The 21,387-nt window shown below is 35.8% G+C and overlaps 1 protein-coding gene across 3 annotated transcripts in view; it reads right to left on the bottom strand.

Moving 5' to 3' along the window:
* Window positions 1-21,387, bottom strand: part of LOC133522601 (protein Aster-B-like) — a 58,460-nt gene that overhangs the window by 15,695 nt on the left and 21,378 nt on the right. The window contains exons 5-10 of one of the 3 annotated variants that reach the window (XM_061857960.1): window positions 21,171-21,315; window positions 19,007-19,164; window positions 18,023-18,175; window positions 9,267-9,386; window positions 1,188-1,278; window positions 438-528 (exon numbers count right to left, since the gene is read on the bottom strand). In XM_061857960.1, coding sequence (XP_061713944.1) covers window positions 438-528; window positions 1,188-1,278; window positions 9,267-9,386; window positions 18,023-18,175; window positions 19,007-19,164; window positions 21,171-21,315 — 758 coding nt within the window. Of the gene's footprint in view, window positions 1-437; window positions 529-1,187; window positions 1,279-9,266; window positions 9,387-18,022; window positions 18,176-19,006; window positions 19,165-20,603; window positions 20,691-21,170; window positions 21,316-21,387 lie in introns of those variants that run through there. The other 2 variants (XM_061857961.1, XM_061857962.1) reach the window with 2 other exon arrangements.

Below are 21,387 nucleotides of genomic sequence, written 5' to 3'. Positions count from 1 at the left end.
GATGGCAGTAAATTTACTGTGGCTACAAAATGTTCTTCGACCTCTAATATCAAATTCTCTCTGATAAAACAAACAATTTGTACATTTTCGGGCAGTTATAACATTTATACATTTATAATACAAGACCGCCTGGATCTGTCACTGAGCGACCTGACTTTAACCTACATTATTTGATCATGTAATGTTTTCATCTACCCTCAACTGGCTTAAAAACCATTTAAGGGTAGATTTTGTTTACTTTTATTTAAATACCTAAAGATACAGAGCATAGATAACATCCATAACTCAGGAACAAATACTTGTGATGCACTTACCAGTATTCGAACCCGGAACCTGCTTCGTAGGCAGGCATATCGCTAGGCTAGGCGGCCGTTAGAAATGCAACATAAAAATTAAAACATGTCAGATGGATAAAGTATGTTAGTACATGTACTGACTTGTGCGGTTTGTCGGGCTCGGAGTCGCTGGAGTCCGACATGTCCGTCGGCAGCGCGTCGCCGTCCGCGCCCAGCCCGCCGCCGTTGCCCACTGCAAACCGAATTATACCTTAATACCGCAGCATAGGGCATATTTCTTTTTGTATGAAGTACCGTAAAACCACCCAACTATAGTCCATACTGCAACTATGGTCCACAAGTTCAAAAGGAAATTAAGTATCTATAACAATGTTCCTTGTGGTTTACTCCTAGTTTTACCTTCCATTTATAAACATACTTTGCCTTAGAACTACAAAAATATAGTAAAATACACACCTGAACGAGAAAAATTGAGTTTATTTGTGGACCATAGTTGGGAGCTTTGGACTATAGGTGGGTGGTTTTACGGTACTGCTGAACTTTTGTTATTCTAAAAAGTACCAATGCAATTTTTTGTTAAATCCGACCGGTGCAAAAGTGCCCATAATGTTCGCAGCATTACCACGCTGGATGGCTATGGACAGTGAAACGGGGATCCTCTCTCTTTTGTCTTAGTCGACGGCCTACGTATAACGCTATAAATACAACGCTTTTGTCTTGTATGGCAGCTGCCTCAATCAAATACCTATACAAAGCTCGAGATTATACTCCCAATTTGTTAGCCAAGTCATGAAATATTACCAGACCCAATATCGTTTTCTCAGCATTTTCAGAAGTGTAAGAAAAAATGGTGTTACGTAAGCGACATTCTCGTGGAATGCCGAATCGTACCTGTGGGCGAAGAATCTCGAACGCGTTGGTTTCGCTCGCGCGACTCGTCGCGGTCGCCACCCGCGTCCATCGACGATGTCTCCGCCAACTCCTGTTCAGACAACAGCATCATCAGCCTTATAATGTCCTATGCTATAAAATAGGGTTTTGGCTAGTTCTCACAATAAGTTGAAAGACTTGAAAGCTATAAGCACAGGGCGAACAAACCATAAGTCGTTTTTAATAACTCAAATACCATAGACGAATATGACAAGAAAACCGACAAAGTCCATACAAAATTGCGTTCTTCTAATATGGCATTACTAACAAGCAGGCCTCAGTTCCATCCATATTTTGTCATCGTGAAAATACATGACATCCTAAGGCTCCAGATTTAAATCATTTCCAAATGGAACCGAGTTGCATTACTTTTTAGTGAACTTTTCAAACAAAGAAAAATGAACTCTATTTCCCACACCATAGGTTCAAATTTCAATGGCAAATATTGGATTTTTTTCTGGTATGGCTAGGCCTTAGGAGGATAACTTGTACGAAACTCTAAAACGTATAATATTTATACGATAACGAGGTAATCTCATGAAATACACGATGAAAATACCAGTTTACTCTTTATAATATTCATATTATAAGAGTAGAGTTCTTTATATATTTTTTTATTTATATTCTATTGGAAGTTCTAGATATATATGCTGTTGGTTTTCCATATACTAAAATAAAATAAAATAATTTTGGATATTATATAGTTATAAGTTAGTTAGTTAGTTCGTATAGCTACGATAGCCAACTGGTATTTTTATTACCTGAAAATACTATCGCTATATGCAAAAATAAAATGATTAAAACTTAAATCGTTAAAGGTTCGCACCAAAAGTCAGTCGCCAGTCTTGTGACGTCATAATAGCAGTGCTAGAATAAAGAAACGTCAAATGTGCAATGCAAACTTTTCGCCGTTGTTACCTAAAAAAAAAATTAAAACTTATTTCTACTATAGTGGCCGTCACTCAAGAGAAAAAAATTGGTGGCCGGCGTTTTCTCTTAACCGTCTTAACCATAAACACTATACATTTCTATTGTATTGTAGTAATTAACTATTTTAAGATTATTATAATGTATTGTTTACCCAGGTATTGGCTGTTGTATTTATAAATGTTGTTATGTATTTTTCATGTCACTATATGATGTTACTATAAATGTTGTATTGACTTGTAAAAGAGCTCTTGAGGCCCACTTGCGGAATACATTTTTGAATTTTGTTTTTTTCGGTCACGTGACATACAGATAATAACCCTACGATTTTAAGTTTGAAATTAAAAACAAACCTAATGATTTTATAATAAAACAGTATTCAATTCGTATGTCTTATATCTAAATCTTATAATCGTATTTAATAACATACTTTCATAATTTGATTTTAATGGATGAGACTCCCTTATTCTGGATAAGGGTCTACAAGGCAGCGACTCTATGCAGATCAAACAAGCGAGTTGCTCAACAGTACTTTCTGGTAACTTTCGTTTTAACATTTTCGTCGCTCGGACGCCACGTTACCGAAGTTTCAAAACTGAAATTGAACTTTATACATATGCACGTAGGTCTATGTTGCTCTGGGGTCTGTGAGGGACTAATCCGTCTTCGGCGTTGGACCTACAGTGCGGATATATCCGTCATTGGCTGCAAAAAGGTTAAGCAGAGACGCCTGCTAATAATTCCACAATGTTTAGAAATAACAGGCAAATGGAAAGTTAACTGTCTCAGGCGAAACTCGAACTTGCGAACCAACAGGTAAGGCTCGGTAGCTTAGCTGGTAGAGCGGCGAGCTGGTATCCTAGTCACAGTGCTTTATTTACTTTTTTATTTTATTTATTTCTTAACATATTATCTTTTTAGCTAGAAATACTAAAACGGACCAACTGAGCGTCCAAACCGTATAATCATTTTTTGAGCCCAAACTTTAACCTACTAAAAAGTAGATCTACGTACTAATCTATCAATAAACGGTTTAGCTTATCTTACTGCAATAATTTAATGTTTTATACAAGTACCTTCAGGAAATGAATCATTTGTAAGTAATGTGTCCTTATCTCTACAAATCTTATCCAAAACATGAAGTTACGTGAAAAATCTATATTTTGATTGCAATCTATTGATTAGTAACCAAGGTCAAAGTTACTCAAACAATTCTTAGTTAATCACTTGATCACCATAGCAACAAAATATGTATATGGAACAGCATTTATATCCAGTATAAAACTTATTTTGATCGACCGATTAAAATACCGAGCATTGTTATTATCCACACAATGTAAACAAAGATTCATTTCTTTTAAATAATAGACGAAAAGCAAGGAATATTACTTTGCTAATACGCGAGAATATAACGTGTTAGTCAATCAGTGCTAACCCGTTATACTTACTTGCGTATTTCTACATGCAATTACAACACGTTATTTTCTCGCGGATTAGCAAAGTAATATTTCTTGCTTTAATTAGCATGGATTTTAATAATGTTTGCTGCTGCTTGCTGTATGTACTATTTATTTATTTTTTCGCGACAATAAATGACTTTTTATTTTTTTTTATTTTTTTTCCGCAAAGTAACGCCTGATTCTATTAATTAATAGACGAAAATTCACACAGTAATTTGTCATTATTTATTTTTATAGACATATCAATTTACGTGGCGTACCCAGCGATGAATTAAATTGATAATCGCACTAAATAGACATTACAGTAATTATTAACTCAACGATCGTAACAATCAAAACTTACTAGAAAAATGTCAAAACAAAGATACGAGTCAACATTTTGTTTGGCTTCCCGACGAAAGTTAGACGTATACAAATTAATTCATGATTCATCAGTTACCATAGAATACATCATAATAAATACTACGCCTTATAAAACAAAGTCCCCTACCGCGTCTGTCTGTATGTTCGCGATAAACTCAAAAACTACTGAACGGATTTTCATGCGGTTTTCACCTAGTAATTTTTGAGGAAGGTTTAAGCATATATATTTTTTTTGGTTTTTTGTTGCTAGTAACAAATTTGTAGAACTACGTACGGATTTCTCATTGTCTAACAAAATCGATGATAGACAGCGAAAGGTCATGAAACTCATGAATCCTGTCATGCCAAAAAGTTACCACTTAAAAGTTCTTATACCACTGAAAACATCTTATGCGTCTCATTCGATATTCCTAAAACTACACATTTTATATACAAGAAAAAAAAAACACCGCCTCCGGCAGGCTTTGAACCTGCGACTTTGAAAACCGTCCAATCGTTTTTAACCAACTGAGCGTAACATAAACAATAAAAAAAAGGTTCCTAAAACTGATGATTTCTATTGCGGTTAGCTCATCTTTTCAAAACTCTTCTTCAACCTAAAGTTTTCCCGGCCTAGCGCCAGGGTCCGCTTTCCTACTCTTTTCAAAACTATTAGAACAAATCAACTTATTTTTTGAAAATATTTTAAATTGTGTTATTTCAAGTAAAAACCGTACTATATACATTTTAAACCGAAATTAATGTCTTTTACGAAGAAAGAGTGCCCAGGGCTGGAATTGAACCAGCGTCTTCTGCTGTCGCAGCAGGTGCCTAAGCCCCTCGGCCACCCTATATGCTATATGTAAATCCTGGGGGCCCTACCCCTGGCAACGACAGGTCAAGATTCTTCTACCATGGGAGATCAAGGAAAAGAGACCGAGACGTTCTCGCGTCAGGAAAGGCCGTATTGGAGAGAAGCCTAATTTTTCCAAGACCAGCTTTGAACAAAGTTGTTTCGCGTACCAATTGGTATACCAATAGATGGCGCTCAACTACCAACCGATTTCCTGCAACTTCAGCCCGCAACAACTTCACGCAATAAAATGGCGCCACATTGCTTTCCGCTGGCTTGAGACACTTTTGGCTCGACACTGGTGCGGTGCGGTTGTCCCGAAATTCGCGATTATTTTTCGTTCACGATTTTTTTACATAGGTCTAATTTAATTTTAAAAGCATTGATTTGTGCGTTTTTTATCAATAAATTGAAATTACTTTTGTAGCCTATGTGTTTTTCCTTATAAATTCAAATCTCCTTGCTAAAAATACATTTTAAACCGAAATTAATGTCTTTTACGAAGAAAGAGTGCCCAGGGCTGGAATTGAACCAGCGTCTTCTGCTATCGCAGCAGGTGCCTAAGCCCCTCGGCCACCCTATATGCTATATGTAAATCCTAGGGGCCCTACCCTTGGCCATCCCTTAGGTAGAACAGTATGGTTCGACCTCCTAACTTCAGAAGAATCAACTCAGGTGATGATTTTTAAAAATAAATATTATAGGACATTCTTTCACACATTGACACATACGATTACATATATTATTACAGTAAGCTCAATAAGTCTCGTGTTGTGGGTATTTAGACAACGATACATATAACATATAAAAACTTAAATACATAGAAAACACCCATGACTCAGGAACAAATATCAATGCTCATCACACCAATAAAAGCCCTTACTAGGATTTGAACCCGGGACCATCGGCTTCATAGGCAGGGTCACTACCCACTAGGTCAGACAGGTCGTCATATTTATAAGTTTGTCGACCTGGAAGACATTACACGGTCTTTTTCTCGCTTGGAAGGCTTTGACTATATTACTGCTCCGAGCCGCAAGCCGAGCGAGCCCGAACATTTGAGTGATATACCACTGGCGTTATATTATTTTGTATGTGTTCAAGACGCAAAAAATATTCAGTCAATCAAAGCAAAGCCTACTAAATATTTCATATAAATATAAAGATAGTTTATTATTCAAGTAGGCATATTACAATGCGCTTATGAACGTCAAATAAAGCTACACCGGCTCTAACCTTACACCTCTGACCCGAGAAGATTTAAATCCCAATATGGGACCGGCAAGAAACTCGGCGGGACACAATCGGCGGCGGGTTTCGCCAACAAACTGTTTTACAGTTTGGCGAAACTTTAATTATAGGTACATTGTATATTGTGATTTGTGAAATAAACTAAACTAAAAAAAAACATCTTCTAAAAAGAAGGGATTAATAGAATCAGACGTTAAATCGCGTAAGTCCATATAAAAAACACAAAAAAACATTACTTTGCCAATCCGCAAAATAAATATAAAAAACCGGCCAAGAGCATGTCGGGCCACGCTCAGTTTAGGGTTCCGTAGTTACTCTTCCGTCACAATAAGCTAAACTGGAGCTTAAAGTATAGTAAATTGTTAACCAAGGGATGAAACGGTATCTTTCACCCGAGTTTAACAAATAGGCAAATTTGCATAATCAGTACCTAATTAAAGTCTTTACTATGAAGGGAAAACTTTTTGCGATAACTCAAAAACAGCTAAACTGATCATGTCCGCTATAGTTTTCATTTAATGTCTTTCTTAAGCTCTACTTCCACGATTTTTTTTTTTCATATTTTTTGGACCTATGGTTCAAAAGTTACAGGGGGGGGGGACACATTTTTTTTTTTCTTTCGGAGCGATTATCTCCGAATATATTCGCTTTATCAAAAATTTTTTCTTGAAAACCCCTATTAGTTTTGAAAGACCTTTCCAACGATACCCCACACTCTAGGGTTGAAGCGAAAAAAAATTCACCCCCACTTTACGTGTAGGGAAGGTACCCTAAAAAAAATTATTTGTTTAGATTTTATTGTACGACTTTGTCGGTTTTATTGATTTATATATCCATGCCAAATTTCAACTTTCTAGCACTAACGACCACGGAGCAAAGCCTCGGACAGACAGACGGACATAGCGAAACTATAAGGGTTCCTAGTTGACTACGGAACCCTAAAAAAAGTGAAATTCCATTTCTCTTAATGTAAAAATCGTAGAATCCGCATCTGTACTTACAAATTTCTTAGACTTCCCTATAAGCGTCATTTCACATCCATGCAAATAATGATCACTATAGAAACACACACTATGACACGTCATTCACACACAGCCCGCGGTAGCTATCTACCGGTTAGCGCTATCATATCACCCGCTATCGATAAGTCGATAACAATACGTCTTTGTCGTGTGATTAGAAAAAAATAGACAGGTTTACAGATTCATTTGTGAGTTTAAATTGATTTTGAACTTTAATTTGTTGAAAATAAGGATGGTTTTGCTTAAGATGTTAAAAAGTTTGCAATCTATGGTGTGTATATATTTACTTGGAATAGCAGGTGTTTAAAAAATGCATTTGTCATATTTGCGTAGTAACGGGTGATAACATAAAAATGAGAATGATTATGTATACTTATAACAAAACTATCTACATAAACAAACAATGCTGTTCATAAACTTGTTGCTAGTTCTTTTGGCATTCTTGAATTTCAATTGTTTTATTTATTCAAACATTTGTTTTTGTTAGAATGGAGTCGAAACAAGAAACACTGCGAAAACGTGTTGTACATTTTTAAAATTCTAACTTAAACATGTGAAAAAGGATACAGTGGGTCATTTTAGTACAGAAATGTACCAGTTTCTACTATATATAGAATTCTTGCATCCATAGTGGGTAGTGACTCTGCCTATGAAGCCGATGGTCCCGGGTTCGAATGGTATGGTCCCGGTAAGGACATTTATTTGTGTAATGAGCACGGGTATTTTTTCCGAGTCACGGGTGTTTTCTAAGTATGTATATCGTCGCCTGGTACCCATAGTACAAGTTTTGCTGAGTTTGGGGCTAAGTCGATATAGTTTTAAAACGAATACAGGACTTAATCGCGTAAACTTACATTTATTATATGGCCTGACGTTTCGAACGTGACGTGCCTGCCTGTGACCACGAGCGTACGTGACGTGTCTGCCTGTGACCACGAGCGTACGTGACGTGTCTGCCTGTGACCACGGCCATTTATTAATTGTTGCTATCTGGATTATGATGTTATTTTTTGTCATTATTAGAATTTATTTTTGACAATCACAATATAGATTCATATAAATTGTCATGAATGTAATTTGTAATGCAATCGTATGTTGTGTAATAAATAAATCTAAATCTAAATCATATGATAAACGTAACTTTATGCGATCCCGTATTCGTTTTAAAACTATGAACGAAAATCGTATTGGTTTAAATCAACTAAGTCGATATGTATAAAATTGTTTCCAAATATTTATTTATTTATCTATCCTTGACTATATATCGCAAAAATGGTAGTGGCTGTCCAGCGAAGATAATAACCAATGCAACCCTGAATTGACTCCAAAGTACATTTAATTATATGAATTCCACGAGCCAAAGAGATGCCGCCAAAATGTTTAAGTGTTCCAAACCGTAGATTTGTCGGCCATTAAAAGATAGGTCTGGAACGCTGCTAGAAGTTAAGAGCCCCGAAATACACTGATTAGTAAAAATCGATCATTATGTCTCAGTGACTCGAAATTACAAAGGAAAATCATTCAGTTTGGATGATGAACGTGATTTTCGTTTTAGCAGAACTGATATACCTGGAAATGATTGATACTATACTAGCAATAATTCTACAATACCAGGCAATATCAAACACAAGTATTATGGACAAGTTTGAGCGGACATACATTACAATTCTTGGACTCCAATAACATACCATTTGTAAGGAAGAAAGTCCGATATCCGAGTAGTTAAGAGTATAAACATAATTGGAGAGCTGAAAATTGTGCCCAGCTAATAAAAATACTTAAGACTTGCGTTCCGAAAATGGACAAAAACGGTGTCCAAAGATCTTATTCGAACTTTATATCGAAACTACGTTAAAAAGCTTATAACGGGCCCTATTCTAAGATCAATTAATGTATATATTGCCTAATAATAATAAAATATCGTAAAAAGTTATATGAGTATTTTTTTACACCTCTAAAACAATCATCATTTTTTGTTATCACTCGTTAGATACTATAAACCCAATAACAGTTTTGAATAATTTACGGTTATAATACAAACTGTAATCACGGTTCATATTGCGGTCCATATAAATACAATACCATCCATATATATTCATATATATAATTTTAATAAAAATCTTGTAAAGAAACTTTTTTTTTAAAGTAATATTTTTTGCTTCACGGTGTGGGAATAAGGTCTTACCTCAGAGGCGGTGTCGGGCGGGTCGACTATCTCAGGCAAAGTCGCTGGATCGGGCAAGTCTCGCGAATATCCCTCGTCGTCGGAGTTGAAGCCTAGCTCTTCACCGTAACACTTGTGGACCTGTCAAATAAGTCAAGTTAATTTGGTGATTGATCCAGTTATTCAGACAAAACACTGTTTAAATTCTAAGTGGTAAAATATGAAATTAAAGTTCACCAATTAAATTTCCGCCAGCTATACAAATTCAGGGTTTCGTGTGACAACATATTACGGTGAGGCAGTAAGGCTGACATCGACTGATTTAAAATATTTGTCGTTTCACTCAGCTGGAAATTAAATTCACAAGACTTGTACAGTAGGTACATAATTATAAATAATAAATAAATATTATAGGACATTATTACACAAATTGACTAAGTTCCACAGTAAGCTCAATGAGGCTTGTGTTGTAATAGGTACCTAGACAACGATAAATATAATATATAATTATAAATACTTAAATACATAGAAAACTCAGAAACAAATATCCGTGTTCATCACACAAATATATGCTCTTACCAGGATTTGAACCCGGGACCATCAGCTTCATAGGCAGGGTCACTACTAGGCCAGACCGGTCGTCAGACAATTTTATGTTATTTCAATCCTGCAATGTGTTATTTTTAACACCACTGCAAAGTGTTTGTTTGGGTAAAATACATTAGATACCAAAGACAGGTTAAAAAACACAACAGATACAAAAAAAAAGATTACTACATACTTGCATTACAGCAAACGCAATGCAAAACGTCAAAACACTGCAATAGATCTGACGGGCAACCGGAGTTGATAATTACTCGTTTGTTAACACTAATTTACAATGTGCTAGTACTTGTACAGTTGGTTAAAGTCGGTCGGTTTCATCCAACCTTAGCGTACCGTACTTAGAGCATCCGCTAGTTGGCGCGGGTGCACGCACGCGGATGCCATTGTAGGTAAAATCCGTCGCACGCGTCCGACCCAGTTAGCGTTGCTCGTACTATTTTTCACTAGCGGATGCCCTTAGGCGATTTGTCGCTTCTTATATCATAATAAAGTGCAGGCAGAAAAAACCAAAGGTAAGTTATTTCTCTCTACCGACTTGTAAAGGACAATTTTGGTGGTATGGACGTAGAATTTTGTCAGTGATTTTCATTTGGTTTTATAAAAGTAGGCAATATATTATGAAGAAAACAACAACTTACCCGGGTAAGTTTTTATTTTATTTGAAACCTTATTATTAGATTTTTACTATAATAATCCCTTGAGATCATATTAAAACATTTAAATCGCAAAGCGACGACGGTGCACCCGGCATGTGAGATTCGATAGTTGGATAAGGTTAGGTTATTGTTTATCTATAGATCTGGCGTCCGCTAGCTGGCGCGGGTGCACGGAGCGGGCGCACGCACGCGGGTGCCTTTGTAGGTAAAATCCGTCGCACGCGTCCGCGCCAGTTAGCGGTGCTCATACTATTTTTCGTTAACTCGCTCACCCGCTCCGTGCAACCGCGCCTGTTAACGGGCGCCCTTACACTGTATTGAATAAAAACAACCATTTAATGTTCTTATACAATTTAAATTCGTTTAAATATTTACGTTTCACGTCTTGTTTCTCTTTTAACGTTGATCTGAACATTTGACAGTAGTTTGCTTGTATTTTTAGGACACTTGGCACGTTAACGAATAGCTAATTATAACTCATTGACTAGTTACTTCAAAGTATTCTTGTTTGTTTATATTTATTGTTTTATAACCTTTAGGTATTATATTTTGACTTTGCCTCGAATAGGAGGCAAATTAATTAAAAATTGTTCATAACATTGGAGTTTTTGAAGAGAGTTTCTTCTTTTATATAAGGAAAACGTTTAGATTGTTTTTTTTAGCTTTCCTGTTTTGATATATCATAATAATTTGGTATGGAATTATTACTTATTGCTGTTTCTAAAAGCCTAGATTGATATGACCAGTACTTTTTATTAAAATCTAATTTAAAAAAGGCCAAGATCATGAAACATTACAAAAAAAAAAAATCATACGTTATTTTTACTTAAGAGAAAGCCTCAATAGAAATGGTTGCTACACTTTTTAATTAATTTATTATTTTTGATCCTACACCTCTATTTATTATTTTGGTACACCGAAAAAAACAAAATTTAAAATTATTTTTGCTCTACACATAACAGCCGAGGTTTGATTTTTGACCACCACACACAAATGAAACGTTATATCCTCGTTAGAAATCATTGTTCCACTAAATTTATTTCTTATTTGTGATCTTAAAACACATATCTAAACATTTTTCACTAACTCACTTTTTCCTCGCGTTTATATCGATATATTTTTTTCTACCGAAGTAAAACAAAATGAACACAGCAATGGCGACGCAAGCGTCGCGCGACTCTTCAATAATTCAGTACCTGTTGAACAGTGGAATAATCCCCGAAGATCACGTACCTAATACCTACTATAATATGGGCCATTTTATTTACATAATTTACAGTTGTACAGTCAATGAAGCAAATATGAAAGTTGCTAGGGACGTCATACTATTGTATGTATGTATGTATATACTTTATTGTACATAGAAATAAAAACACGAAAAACACAGTTACAGAGTAAATTAAATACAACAAAGGCGAACTTATCCCTGTATGGGATCTCTTCCAGTTAACCTTTGAGGAAAAGAGTAAAACAGAAGTAACGGTGAATGAATGACAAACACAAACTGAAGTGTACAATCACTGAAATTAATGAAATGCACGTTTTGAATACACATTGATACAAATATACATAGATAGAAAAATAACCATAAAATAATGCATACATATATATATAAATAAAATAAATAAATATTCAATATATAATATAAATAGATATAAATACCACTACTACTATACTATTGTCACTAACTAACCTTTTTTTTGAAAATCTTATGTTATTTCTGCCTAAAATCACGAGCTCTTATAGGAAAAAAATATTATTTCCATTTCGTTACCATTTTTCATAGAGTTTATGCGAGGGTAACGGAATGGAAAGAACGAATAATATATGGAAATTTTGGGACACTTTTTTTCTCCCAAATCTGAGAAATTAAATTAATCCCAAATTTAAGAAAGATGTGTAGTGTACAACTTTAAATAAATTGGGCCATATATGAGATCGTTTATATAATGAGCTATTTAAATAGGAGAAGGCTATTTGATTTTATTTCAAACAAGAAAAAAAAGTCACTACGTACCAATTGCTCAATACGACTAAAACACTATACGTTAAAATGGCAAATGAACAAAATTTTATCAGGATTAATAAGTACGTACTAGGGGGAAATTACGCAATGTTTTTCTTTTTTATGGTAGCAAATCAACTTCCTTAAGGTCGCTATAGATTTGTATTATTGAACGCAGCGAATATAATAATCGGAGACCGGAATTATTGTGGCATTTTTGTACTGTCATGGGAAGTTCTCATTTATCGACTTCCGATACACATATATCGATACCGTATAGAACACATAATATTAAAAAGTTATAATAGTTGATGGATATTTGACTGTAAAATAAGCAATTTAAGCAGATAATAAGAAAAAAAGCGGCCAAGTGCGAGTCGGACTCGCGCATGAAGGGTTCCGTACAATTTAAGACGTATTAAAAAAAATCTTCTTATTAGATCTTGTTCAACATTTTCCCACTTTGGACACACATTTTACCACTTTGGAAGTGTCTCTCGCGCAAACTATTCAGTTTAGAAAAAAATGATATTAGGAACCTAAATATCATTTTTGAAGACCTATTCATAGATACCCCACACGTATATGTTTAATGAAAAAATTTTTTTTTTTAATTTTATGACGTTTTAAAAAAAAACTACTTACTAGATCTCGTTCAAACCAATTTTCGGTGGAAGTTTGCATGGTAATGTATATTATATATTTTTTTTAGATTTTTCATTCTGTTATTTTAGAAGTTACAGGGGGGGGGGACACACTTTTTTTCACTTTGGAAGGTTCTCTCGCGCAAACTATTCAGTTTAGAAAAAAATGATATTAGAAACCTTAATATCATTTTTGAAGACCTATCCATAGATACCCCACACGTATGGGTATGATGAAAAAAAAATTTTTTTTTAAATTTCATGACGTATTAAAAAAAAACTACTTACTAGATCTCGTTCAAACCAATTTTCGGTGGAAGTTTACATAGCAATGTATATCATATATTTTTTTTAGATTTTTCATTCTGTTATTTTAGAAGTTACGGGGGGGGGGGGGGGGGACACACATTTTACCACTTTGGAAGTGTCTCTCGCGCAAACTATTCATTTTAGAAAAAAATGATATTAGAAACCTCAATATCATTTTTGAAGACCTATCCATAGATACCCCACACGTATGGGTTTGATGAAAAAAGATCTAAGTATGGGGAACCCCCAAAATTTATTGTTTTTTTTCTATTTTTGTGTGAAAATCTTAATGCGGTTCGTAGAATACATCCACTTACTAAGTTTGAACAGTACAGCTCTTATAGTTTCGGAAAAAAGTGGCTGTGACAGAATCGGACAGACAGACGGACATGACGAATCTATAAGGGTTCCGTTTTTTGCCATTTGGCTACGGAACCCTATATTTCTTTATATAGATTTTTTTTTATACTAATGGAATATTAATGTATGATTTTAATTTATCCGAATAGGTAACTTAATAATTTTAACTTGTCATTTTTATTTATTTGTATTTGTATCCTTTTATTTTAATCGAATGTAGATCAAGTAAATAATTCTTAATTTAATTTAATTTAATTTCAACTGTGTATTTTATTGCTGACATGTAAAATTGTATATTTTACCAATAAATAAGTATGAGTATGAGTATTGATTAGCACTAAAACAAAGGTGAAATTGAAAAAAAAAAAAAAAAAACACGGAACTGAACTAATTAAATGTAAAACTATTAAGCTTTCATTGAATTCATTGCATAATTCTATTTCCCATTTTCAACTACTCAAAAGTTATTTAGCAATAAGATCGCGTGTTATTTACATCTACTTTTAATCTTTTTTAATAAGTTGTGCACATTGTATCGATATAAGAATATCGAAAGTCGATAAATGGGAAGTCCATAGTGTCAATCCAAACTGCCAGGAAAAATCCAGCCTATGATAATTAGGTATTTATTACGGGTCAATACGGATAAGTGCGGATGGCCTTCACATTTCGGCCTGTTTACACATGTGTTTATTCCTCTTGTTACACTAAATGCAAGTACCAGATGCATGAAGTCGTAATAAACACTTATCAATGCGTGAACAGGCCCCAATGAGAAGGCCCGATTATCCCGCAGCCGCCCACCCATATTATACCCATATTACCCATATTATATTATAAGTATATTAAAGTATAATAAAGTGTAATATTATTATCGTTATTATCAAGAACATAGGTACACGACCAAAAGTTTCCGTTAAGGTTTTCTGAAATGAAACCCCTCGCTTTCCTCCAACGCGATATCGGGTCAGAAACAATATAGATCTCTTCAGGGTTTTGGAGGTTAAGCGAATAATAGGGTGATGGCATGCACTTACACACTTTCATGCGTACAGTGTGTCCCTAGATATTGGACAAAGCCGAAATGTACATATGCATTAGGGTATTTCGAACCAGTGTACAAAGTATCATAACAGCCGGTGTAGCGGTTTCGAAGAATTTAACAAATTACCAATTTTTACTTTGGAGCAGCCTGTATGTGTTAGTAGCTCATAAGGTAATATCCTCAAAGAATAGTATGGAACCTTCTTCAACCTTTTTGATTATCTTTTTTAATTATGACACTAATAAGCTTCTGACTTTTGAAAAATGTCATCATTATCAAATATTTCGAGAAAATTGTCAAAAACACTGCCAATGATTAACACAGTGTGTTTCTTTTTGTTGTCGATTATTGCAAATATCTTTTGTCCGAAAAAAATATTTTTTTATCTTTTGTTCTAATTAAAAAAAATGTTAACTTCAGAGCATTCCTGAGAAGTAACCCTACGTGGGATTTCAGGGTTTGTCCAATGGCTAAGGTCACCCTGTATAACCAAAGATACATTGCTTGAGTAAGATGCGTAAAATGTAAGACAATTTCGTGCTTCGAATTTGACAGGTAAACGAGATGGCGCTGTACAGCTCCATACATTACTGGTCAGGCTTTACCTCAACTGAAACTATTAAGTACAATGTTGTATTGCGATAAAGATTATTTCGCAAGAGACTTATCATGTGAAGAAAAAAGCAGAGTCCAAAAACCCTGGCCTCAAACGTAGAAACTTTGCATGTGTAATGCCACTCGCATGAAAATGGAAAGTTATAGTAATTTGAACCTTCTATACAGTAGTTACATAACATATCTACACAGCAAAGCCAATAGTCGGGAGCAGTTGCGATACTGCTATTAAAATATGGAACGTAAAAGCAGTATATATGGTTCAAAATCATTTAACTCTAGTCAGACGCACCTCGACATATGAGTTGTACGTAATATGGTTAGAGTGAGAGTTTACCAAATTAATTTAAGCCTTCTACAAAGTATTTAAGTCCTACATTTCAATGACAGGGCCAATAGTCGCGGGCGAGCGACGCGACACGGTGCTGCCAATCAAATATGGAACCTAACTGCAGTACTTAAAATTGAAATTCCTTTGACACAGCGTACATGTGCCCCATAATGCACATTATAGGCGCTCCGCGTATAATATCCACCTTGTTTTCGATACTTTAATATTTAGATCGTAGTATTTTATTGGAATGCGCATTTTAAACGTTCTGAGTGGGCTGGAAGAGAAATTCATTGAGATTCATATATATTTCATATGGAATATAAAGTTGTGTCGACCGGATAGACAAGAATGGTTAGTTAAAAGCAATTCAGAGTATTACATGAAAGTATTTATTTATGTAGGTAACTCAATGACGTGCAAATTTATCGCACTTCTTTTAAATTTATATAATAATGGAATCATTTTTCGATGGTGGGTACCTTGTCGTTTATGGCTCAGTTTCATTGGTCGATAACTTGGCCGATTTAAAGCGGGCAGGCGGTAAGGTGGTATAAACTAATAATGGCATGCTTTATGGAAATCTCCCGCACCCCGCATACGGGCCCTATCGACCAATGAAACTGAACATTTAAGGGTTAATTTAATAGAAATTTGGGCGAAAGGATAAAATCATGTTGGACTTAGATTATGGACTTCGACGGTATAATTGCAATAAAAGCGCATTTGTAACCTACGAGCCCGGATGCTTATATTTTCTTCTACTCAGACCATTTTTCGAGGTTATCCCTTTTGTACAAAAATAATGTTTTAGTTAAAAAATCACTAATGTAAAATACTAAAGTAGTTTCACTTTATATGGAAATCTTTTACAATATCTAAATGTAAATACAAGAAAACAATAAAACATATAGATAAAATTGACATCTTTTTTTTATTCTAACAAACCTAAACACATTAGGCTGCGTTGTTTTATCACAGATTTCCTATGGCCACCTCCTATGCCCATCATCAGATCAACTCGATGGTACCATATTAAACTAATACATGCATTTACAATTTAATATTTTTTTCGGGTATAAATATAACAGGTGTAGAAAGGGCATAACCAAAGAAAGCAACACGGCTCTGCTAATGTACGGACAATATCGCTTCGAGCATGATTTTGACAACTTTTTTTAAAGATCATTTGTTTTACAACAAGAGTTTCATACAATTTTATCATACGATCAAAATAAACTAGTTTTTAGATTACTATTATGTTTCCCATTACCAAGTCGTTTTATCTACATGTGTAAAGTTTATAAGGATAAACTAAATAATTGTGTATAGCTAGACGAACTCGGAACTCCACTGCATCGTGGCTCGTACCTTCCTTCTTATTTTTTAGAATACTGAGTTATAAAATTAGTAGATCGGAATTTGCTATTTTAGATTTTTTTTTTTAAGAATCATTAAAACTTTTCTGGATTGTTACGTTTTTTTATACATTTGAATAATGTAATGTCCATAACGCAAAGGAAATTAAATTAGGCGGGTCTACACAGAGCGAGCATACGCGCGAGGCAATTTCCTCGGCCGAGGCAAGTCTACACTGGCCGGTTTGTGCGTGAGGAAATTTCCTCGCGCGTATGCTCGCTTTGTGTGGACCCGCCTATTATCCATACAAAAAGTCCACTTTTATCCCATCTCGATTGACAAAGTTAAAACAATCCTAATTTGAAAAACAATCTTAAACAAAAAAATTGCGATGTTCACAAAAGGCTGGTATACCATCATTTTATGGATCCCGTCATCATATACTGACTTTATAACAAATAAAAGAGAGAAAAAAACAGTCGATCGAGTGGGTTCTGGGAAGAGAAAGCCCTCCTTTACAAGTCGGTTAAAAACTCGTACAAGACCCCATACTCGTAGTGTTGTAAAATAATAAGTTGTCAACATTTTCATTTTTGATACAAGCTTTTGCCGCTGACTATACTTATCTGTCAACAGGCAACTAATACTTATTCTAACAAACCTAAACACATTAGGCTGCGTTGTTTTATCACAGATTTCCTATGGCCACCTCCTATGCCCATCATCAGATCAACTCGATGGTACCATATTATTGCATGTGGGCATACATATACATACATACAAACATTTCATTTGAAATAAAAGATTGTATAATGAGATACCCCACAAAACAAATAATTCCACTTACCCAATGCCATATCTCCTGGCTACTGACAGGTTGCCCCATGAGCGCGTTTTGCCAGATCCTGAACAGCATCAGATACGATTTGTCCCGGCCAGAGAATGATGTCAGGAAATTCTTCTCAGTTTCCGTGCAGATGAGGATCGCGTTTGGTATCACCTGGGCAAAACCGATAGTTATGTTACTTATGACAATTAATCATTTCAACGGTAAGTTTGTAACCATTTTGACTAATTTGCGGTGTATTCGCCAGCTATGGCTGATGGACCTTCTGAGTAAATCACGCGAAGAAGTTATTCAATTAAAAGAATCATATCAGTTACAATACGGTGCCGTGACCAGGATATCCAATAATGTGAAAGTTGGAATAATTGTTACTTAATATGCACAGCTGAACGGATTTGAATGACATTTTATGTATAGACGCTCGTTCGTAGCTTATAATTTCGATTATTATTTTATTCAGAATCCCTTGATATGCGATACGAACAATTATTCCTTTTCCAGGTAGTACGATTTATCGACCACATATGACAATAAAATTTCAACCTTAGCAATCCGATGTAAGTTTCAAATAATTATTAAAATGGTTCCTGAGTCATGGATGTTATCTATATATTTAAACATTTGTATATTATGTATATCGTTGTCAGAGTTACAAAAATCTTAACCTAAATGAAAAACTAACAAACACAAGAACTATCACCAAAATTCGCCCCGCGTCCCTTCAGATGCAAAGGAGCCCAACACGCTTGCCGCGTTGCCACGTTGAACCGGGACGGACAACCTTTGCATAAGGAACGATCCGGAGCGAGGGTCATGACCACTCTCTCTCAAACTGCTCAATTCCTCAATAAACGTCAAACGTCTATCGTCGTATTTATTTATTTAGGTATTCAAAGCCAAAAAACTTAGATGGTACTTATTTTTTAACGTCGCGTTAAGTACACGTGTCTGTAGTAGATACATCAAAAAACGCAAAATACTAACCAGAGCTGTTCGCTCCTTGGTAATAGCAGTGACATCTTTCCACCGTAATGATAAGCTGGTCTCCCACCCGAAGATGCTGGCGTGGAAGCAGAGGTAGTTCTGCGACGCGTACAGCCGCCCGTGGACCAGGATGTCCTTCTGTAGCGCGCACGAGTAGTCTGTGAAAATACAACGAATAGTTATACAATAACATGTATGTATGTTTTTCTGTTTTAAAGATTTGTCCATGATTTGTCGCCTATTTTTCTTTATGGTTGTTATTTTAATTTTTTTTTCCAAAATATTTGCACTAGTTGAACTTAGTTTTACTTTTTAATAGAGACTATAAACAAATCTTTTCACAAATTGACTAAGCCTTACAGATATCTCAATAAGGCATGTGTTGTGGGGGCGCATACAACTATAACTACATATATATAATCAAAGAGAAGTGATTGTAATAGAGAGGTAAAGTCTAAGAAAAAAACGTGCGCCTTAGTTTAACATCGCGCTGTGCTGCGCCATATGTTTTTCGGTCACTGAATTGTCAAACGTTAACTTTTGACAATCAGAGTTACCTCAAAATGTATATATATATATATATATATATATATATATATATATATATATATATATATATAATATGGAGCTGTACAGCGCCATCTCGTTTACCAGTCATATCCGATGCACGGAATTATCTTAGATTTTACGCATCTTACTCAATCAATATATCTTTGATATAATATACAACACCCATGACTCAGGAACAAATATTTGTGTTCATCACACAAATAAATGCCCTGACCGGGATCTGAACCAAGGACCATGGGCTTCATAGGCAGGGCTACTAGCAACTAGGCCAGACCATCTAAAAATCTAATTCAGACCACGCGCACAGCAAAAGCCAACGAAATGTAGGAAATAATTACCAACAATAATTTGCTCCTCTTCAGCAGAATTTTGAAGAGCCGCTTGAAGTTCTCACACTTGCTCTTGTAGGTCGGGTAGAAGGAGCTGTACCAGCTCTTCTTCTTGGTGCGACCTTCAGATGTGCGCTGATCGGCAGAGTACCAAAGTATCTCTAGTCCTTGCAAATAGTTAAATTCAAACTAAAAACATGAAATATTTACCAACAATAAGTCGTACCTAGTCCAACAGAGCCTTCAAGAGCCGAAGGAGCTATGCTGGATCTTTTCTTGGTCCGCAGATGACACCTAGATTGTTTAAAGTCCATGGGTAGAGCAAAAGCCAACAAAATGTAGGAAATAATTACCAACAATAAGTCGTTCCTCATCAGGCAGATCTTTGAAGAGCCGCTTGAAGTTCTCACACTTGCTCTTGTAGGTCGGGTAGAAGGAGCTGTACCAGCTCTTCTTCTTGGTGCGACCTTCAGATGTGCGCTGATCGGCAGAGTACCAAAGTATCTCTAGTCCTTGCAAATAGTTAATTTCAAACTAAAAACATGAAATATTTACCAACAATAAGTCGTACCTAGTCCAACAGAGCCTTCAAGAGCCGTAGGAGCTATGCTGGATCTTTTCTTGGTCAGCAGATGACACCTAGATTGTTTAAAGTCCATGGGTAGAGCAAAAGCCAACAAAATGTAGGAAATAATTACCAACAATAAGTCGTTCCTCATCGGGCAGATCTTTGAAGAGCCGCTTGAAGTCCTCACACTTGCTCTTGTAGGTCGGGTAGAAGCCGTAGAAGGAGCTGTACCAGCTCTTTTTCTTGGTGCGACCTTCAGATGTGCGCTGATCGGCAGAGTACCCAAGTATCTCTAGTCCTTGCAAATAGTTAAATTCAAACTAAAAACATGAAATATTTACCAACAATAAGTCGTACCTAGTCCAACAGAGCCTTCAAGAGCCGAAGGAGCTATGCTGGATCTTTTCTTGGTCCGCAGATGACACCTAGATTGTTTAAAGTCCATGGGTAGAGCAAAAGCCAACAAAATGTAGGAAATAATTACCAACAATAAGTCGTTCCTCATCGGGCAGATCTTTGAAGAGCCGCTTGAAGTCCTCACACTTGCTCTTGTAGGTCGGGTAGAAGCCGTAGAAGGAGCTGTACCAGCTCTTCTTCTTGGTGCGACCTTCGGATATGAGCTGGCCAGCAGAAGATACCTAGTGCTTTTTAAGTCCATGCGAAGAGCAAAAGCCAACAAAATGTAGGGAATAATTACCAACAATAAGTCGTTCCTCATCGGGCAGATCTTTGAAGAGCCGCTTGAAGTCCTCACACTTACTCTTGTAGGTCGGGTAGAAGGAGCTGTACCAGCTCTTCTTCTTGGTGCGACCTTCGGATGTACGCTGGCCGGCGGAGGATACCTAAAGTTAAGAAGGATCAATGCGAGGCCGACCCTTTGGATGCCACAGTCAAAAGCGCACATAAGTATTCTT

This window comes from Cydia pomonella, chromosome 11 (genome assembly GCF_033807575.1).
Source record: "Cydia pomonella isolate Wapato2018A chromosome 11, ilCydPomo1, whole genome shotgun sequence".
NCBI classification, from domain to species: Eukaryota; Metazoa; Arthropoda; class Insecta; order Lepidoptera; family Tortricidae; genus Cydia; species Cydia pomonella.
Note: the sequence above shows the minus strand (reverse complement) of the source record. Positions and strands in the feature narration are given on the sequence as shown.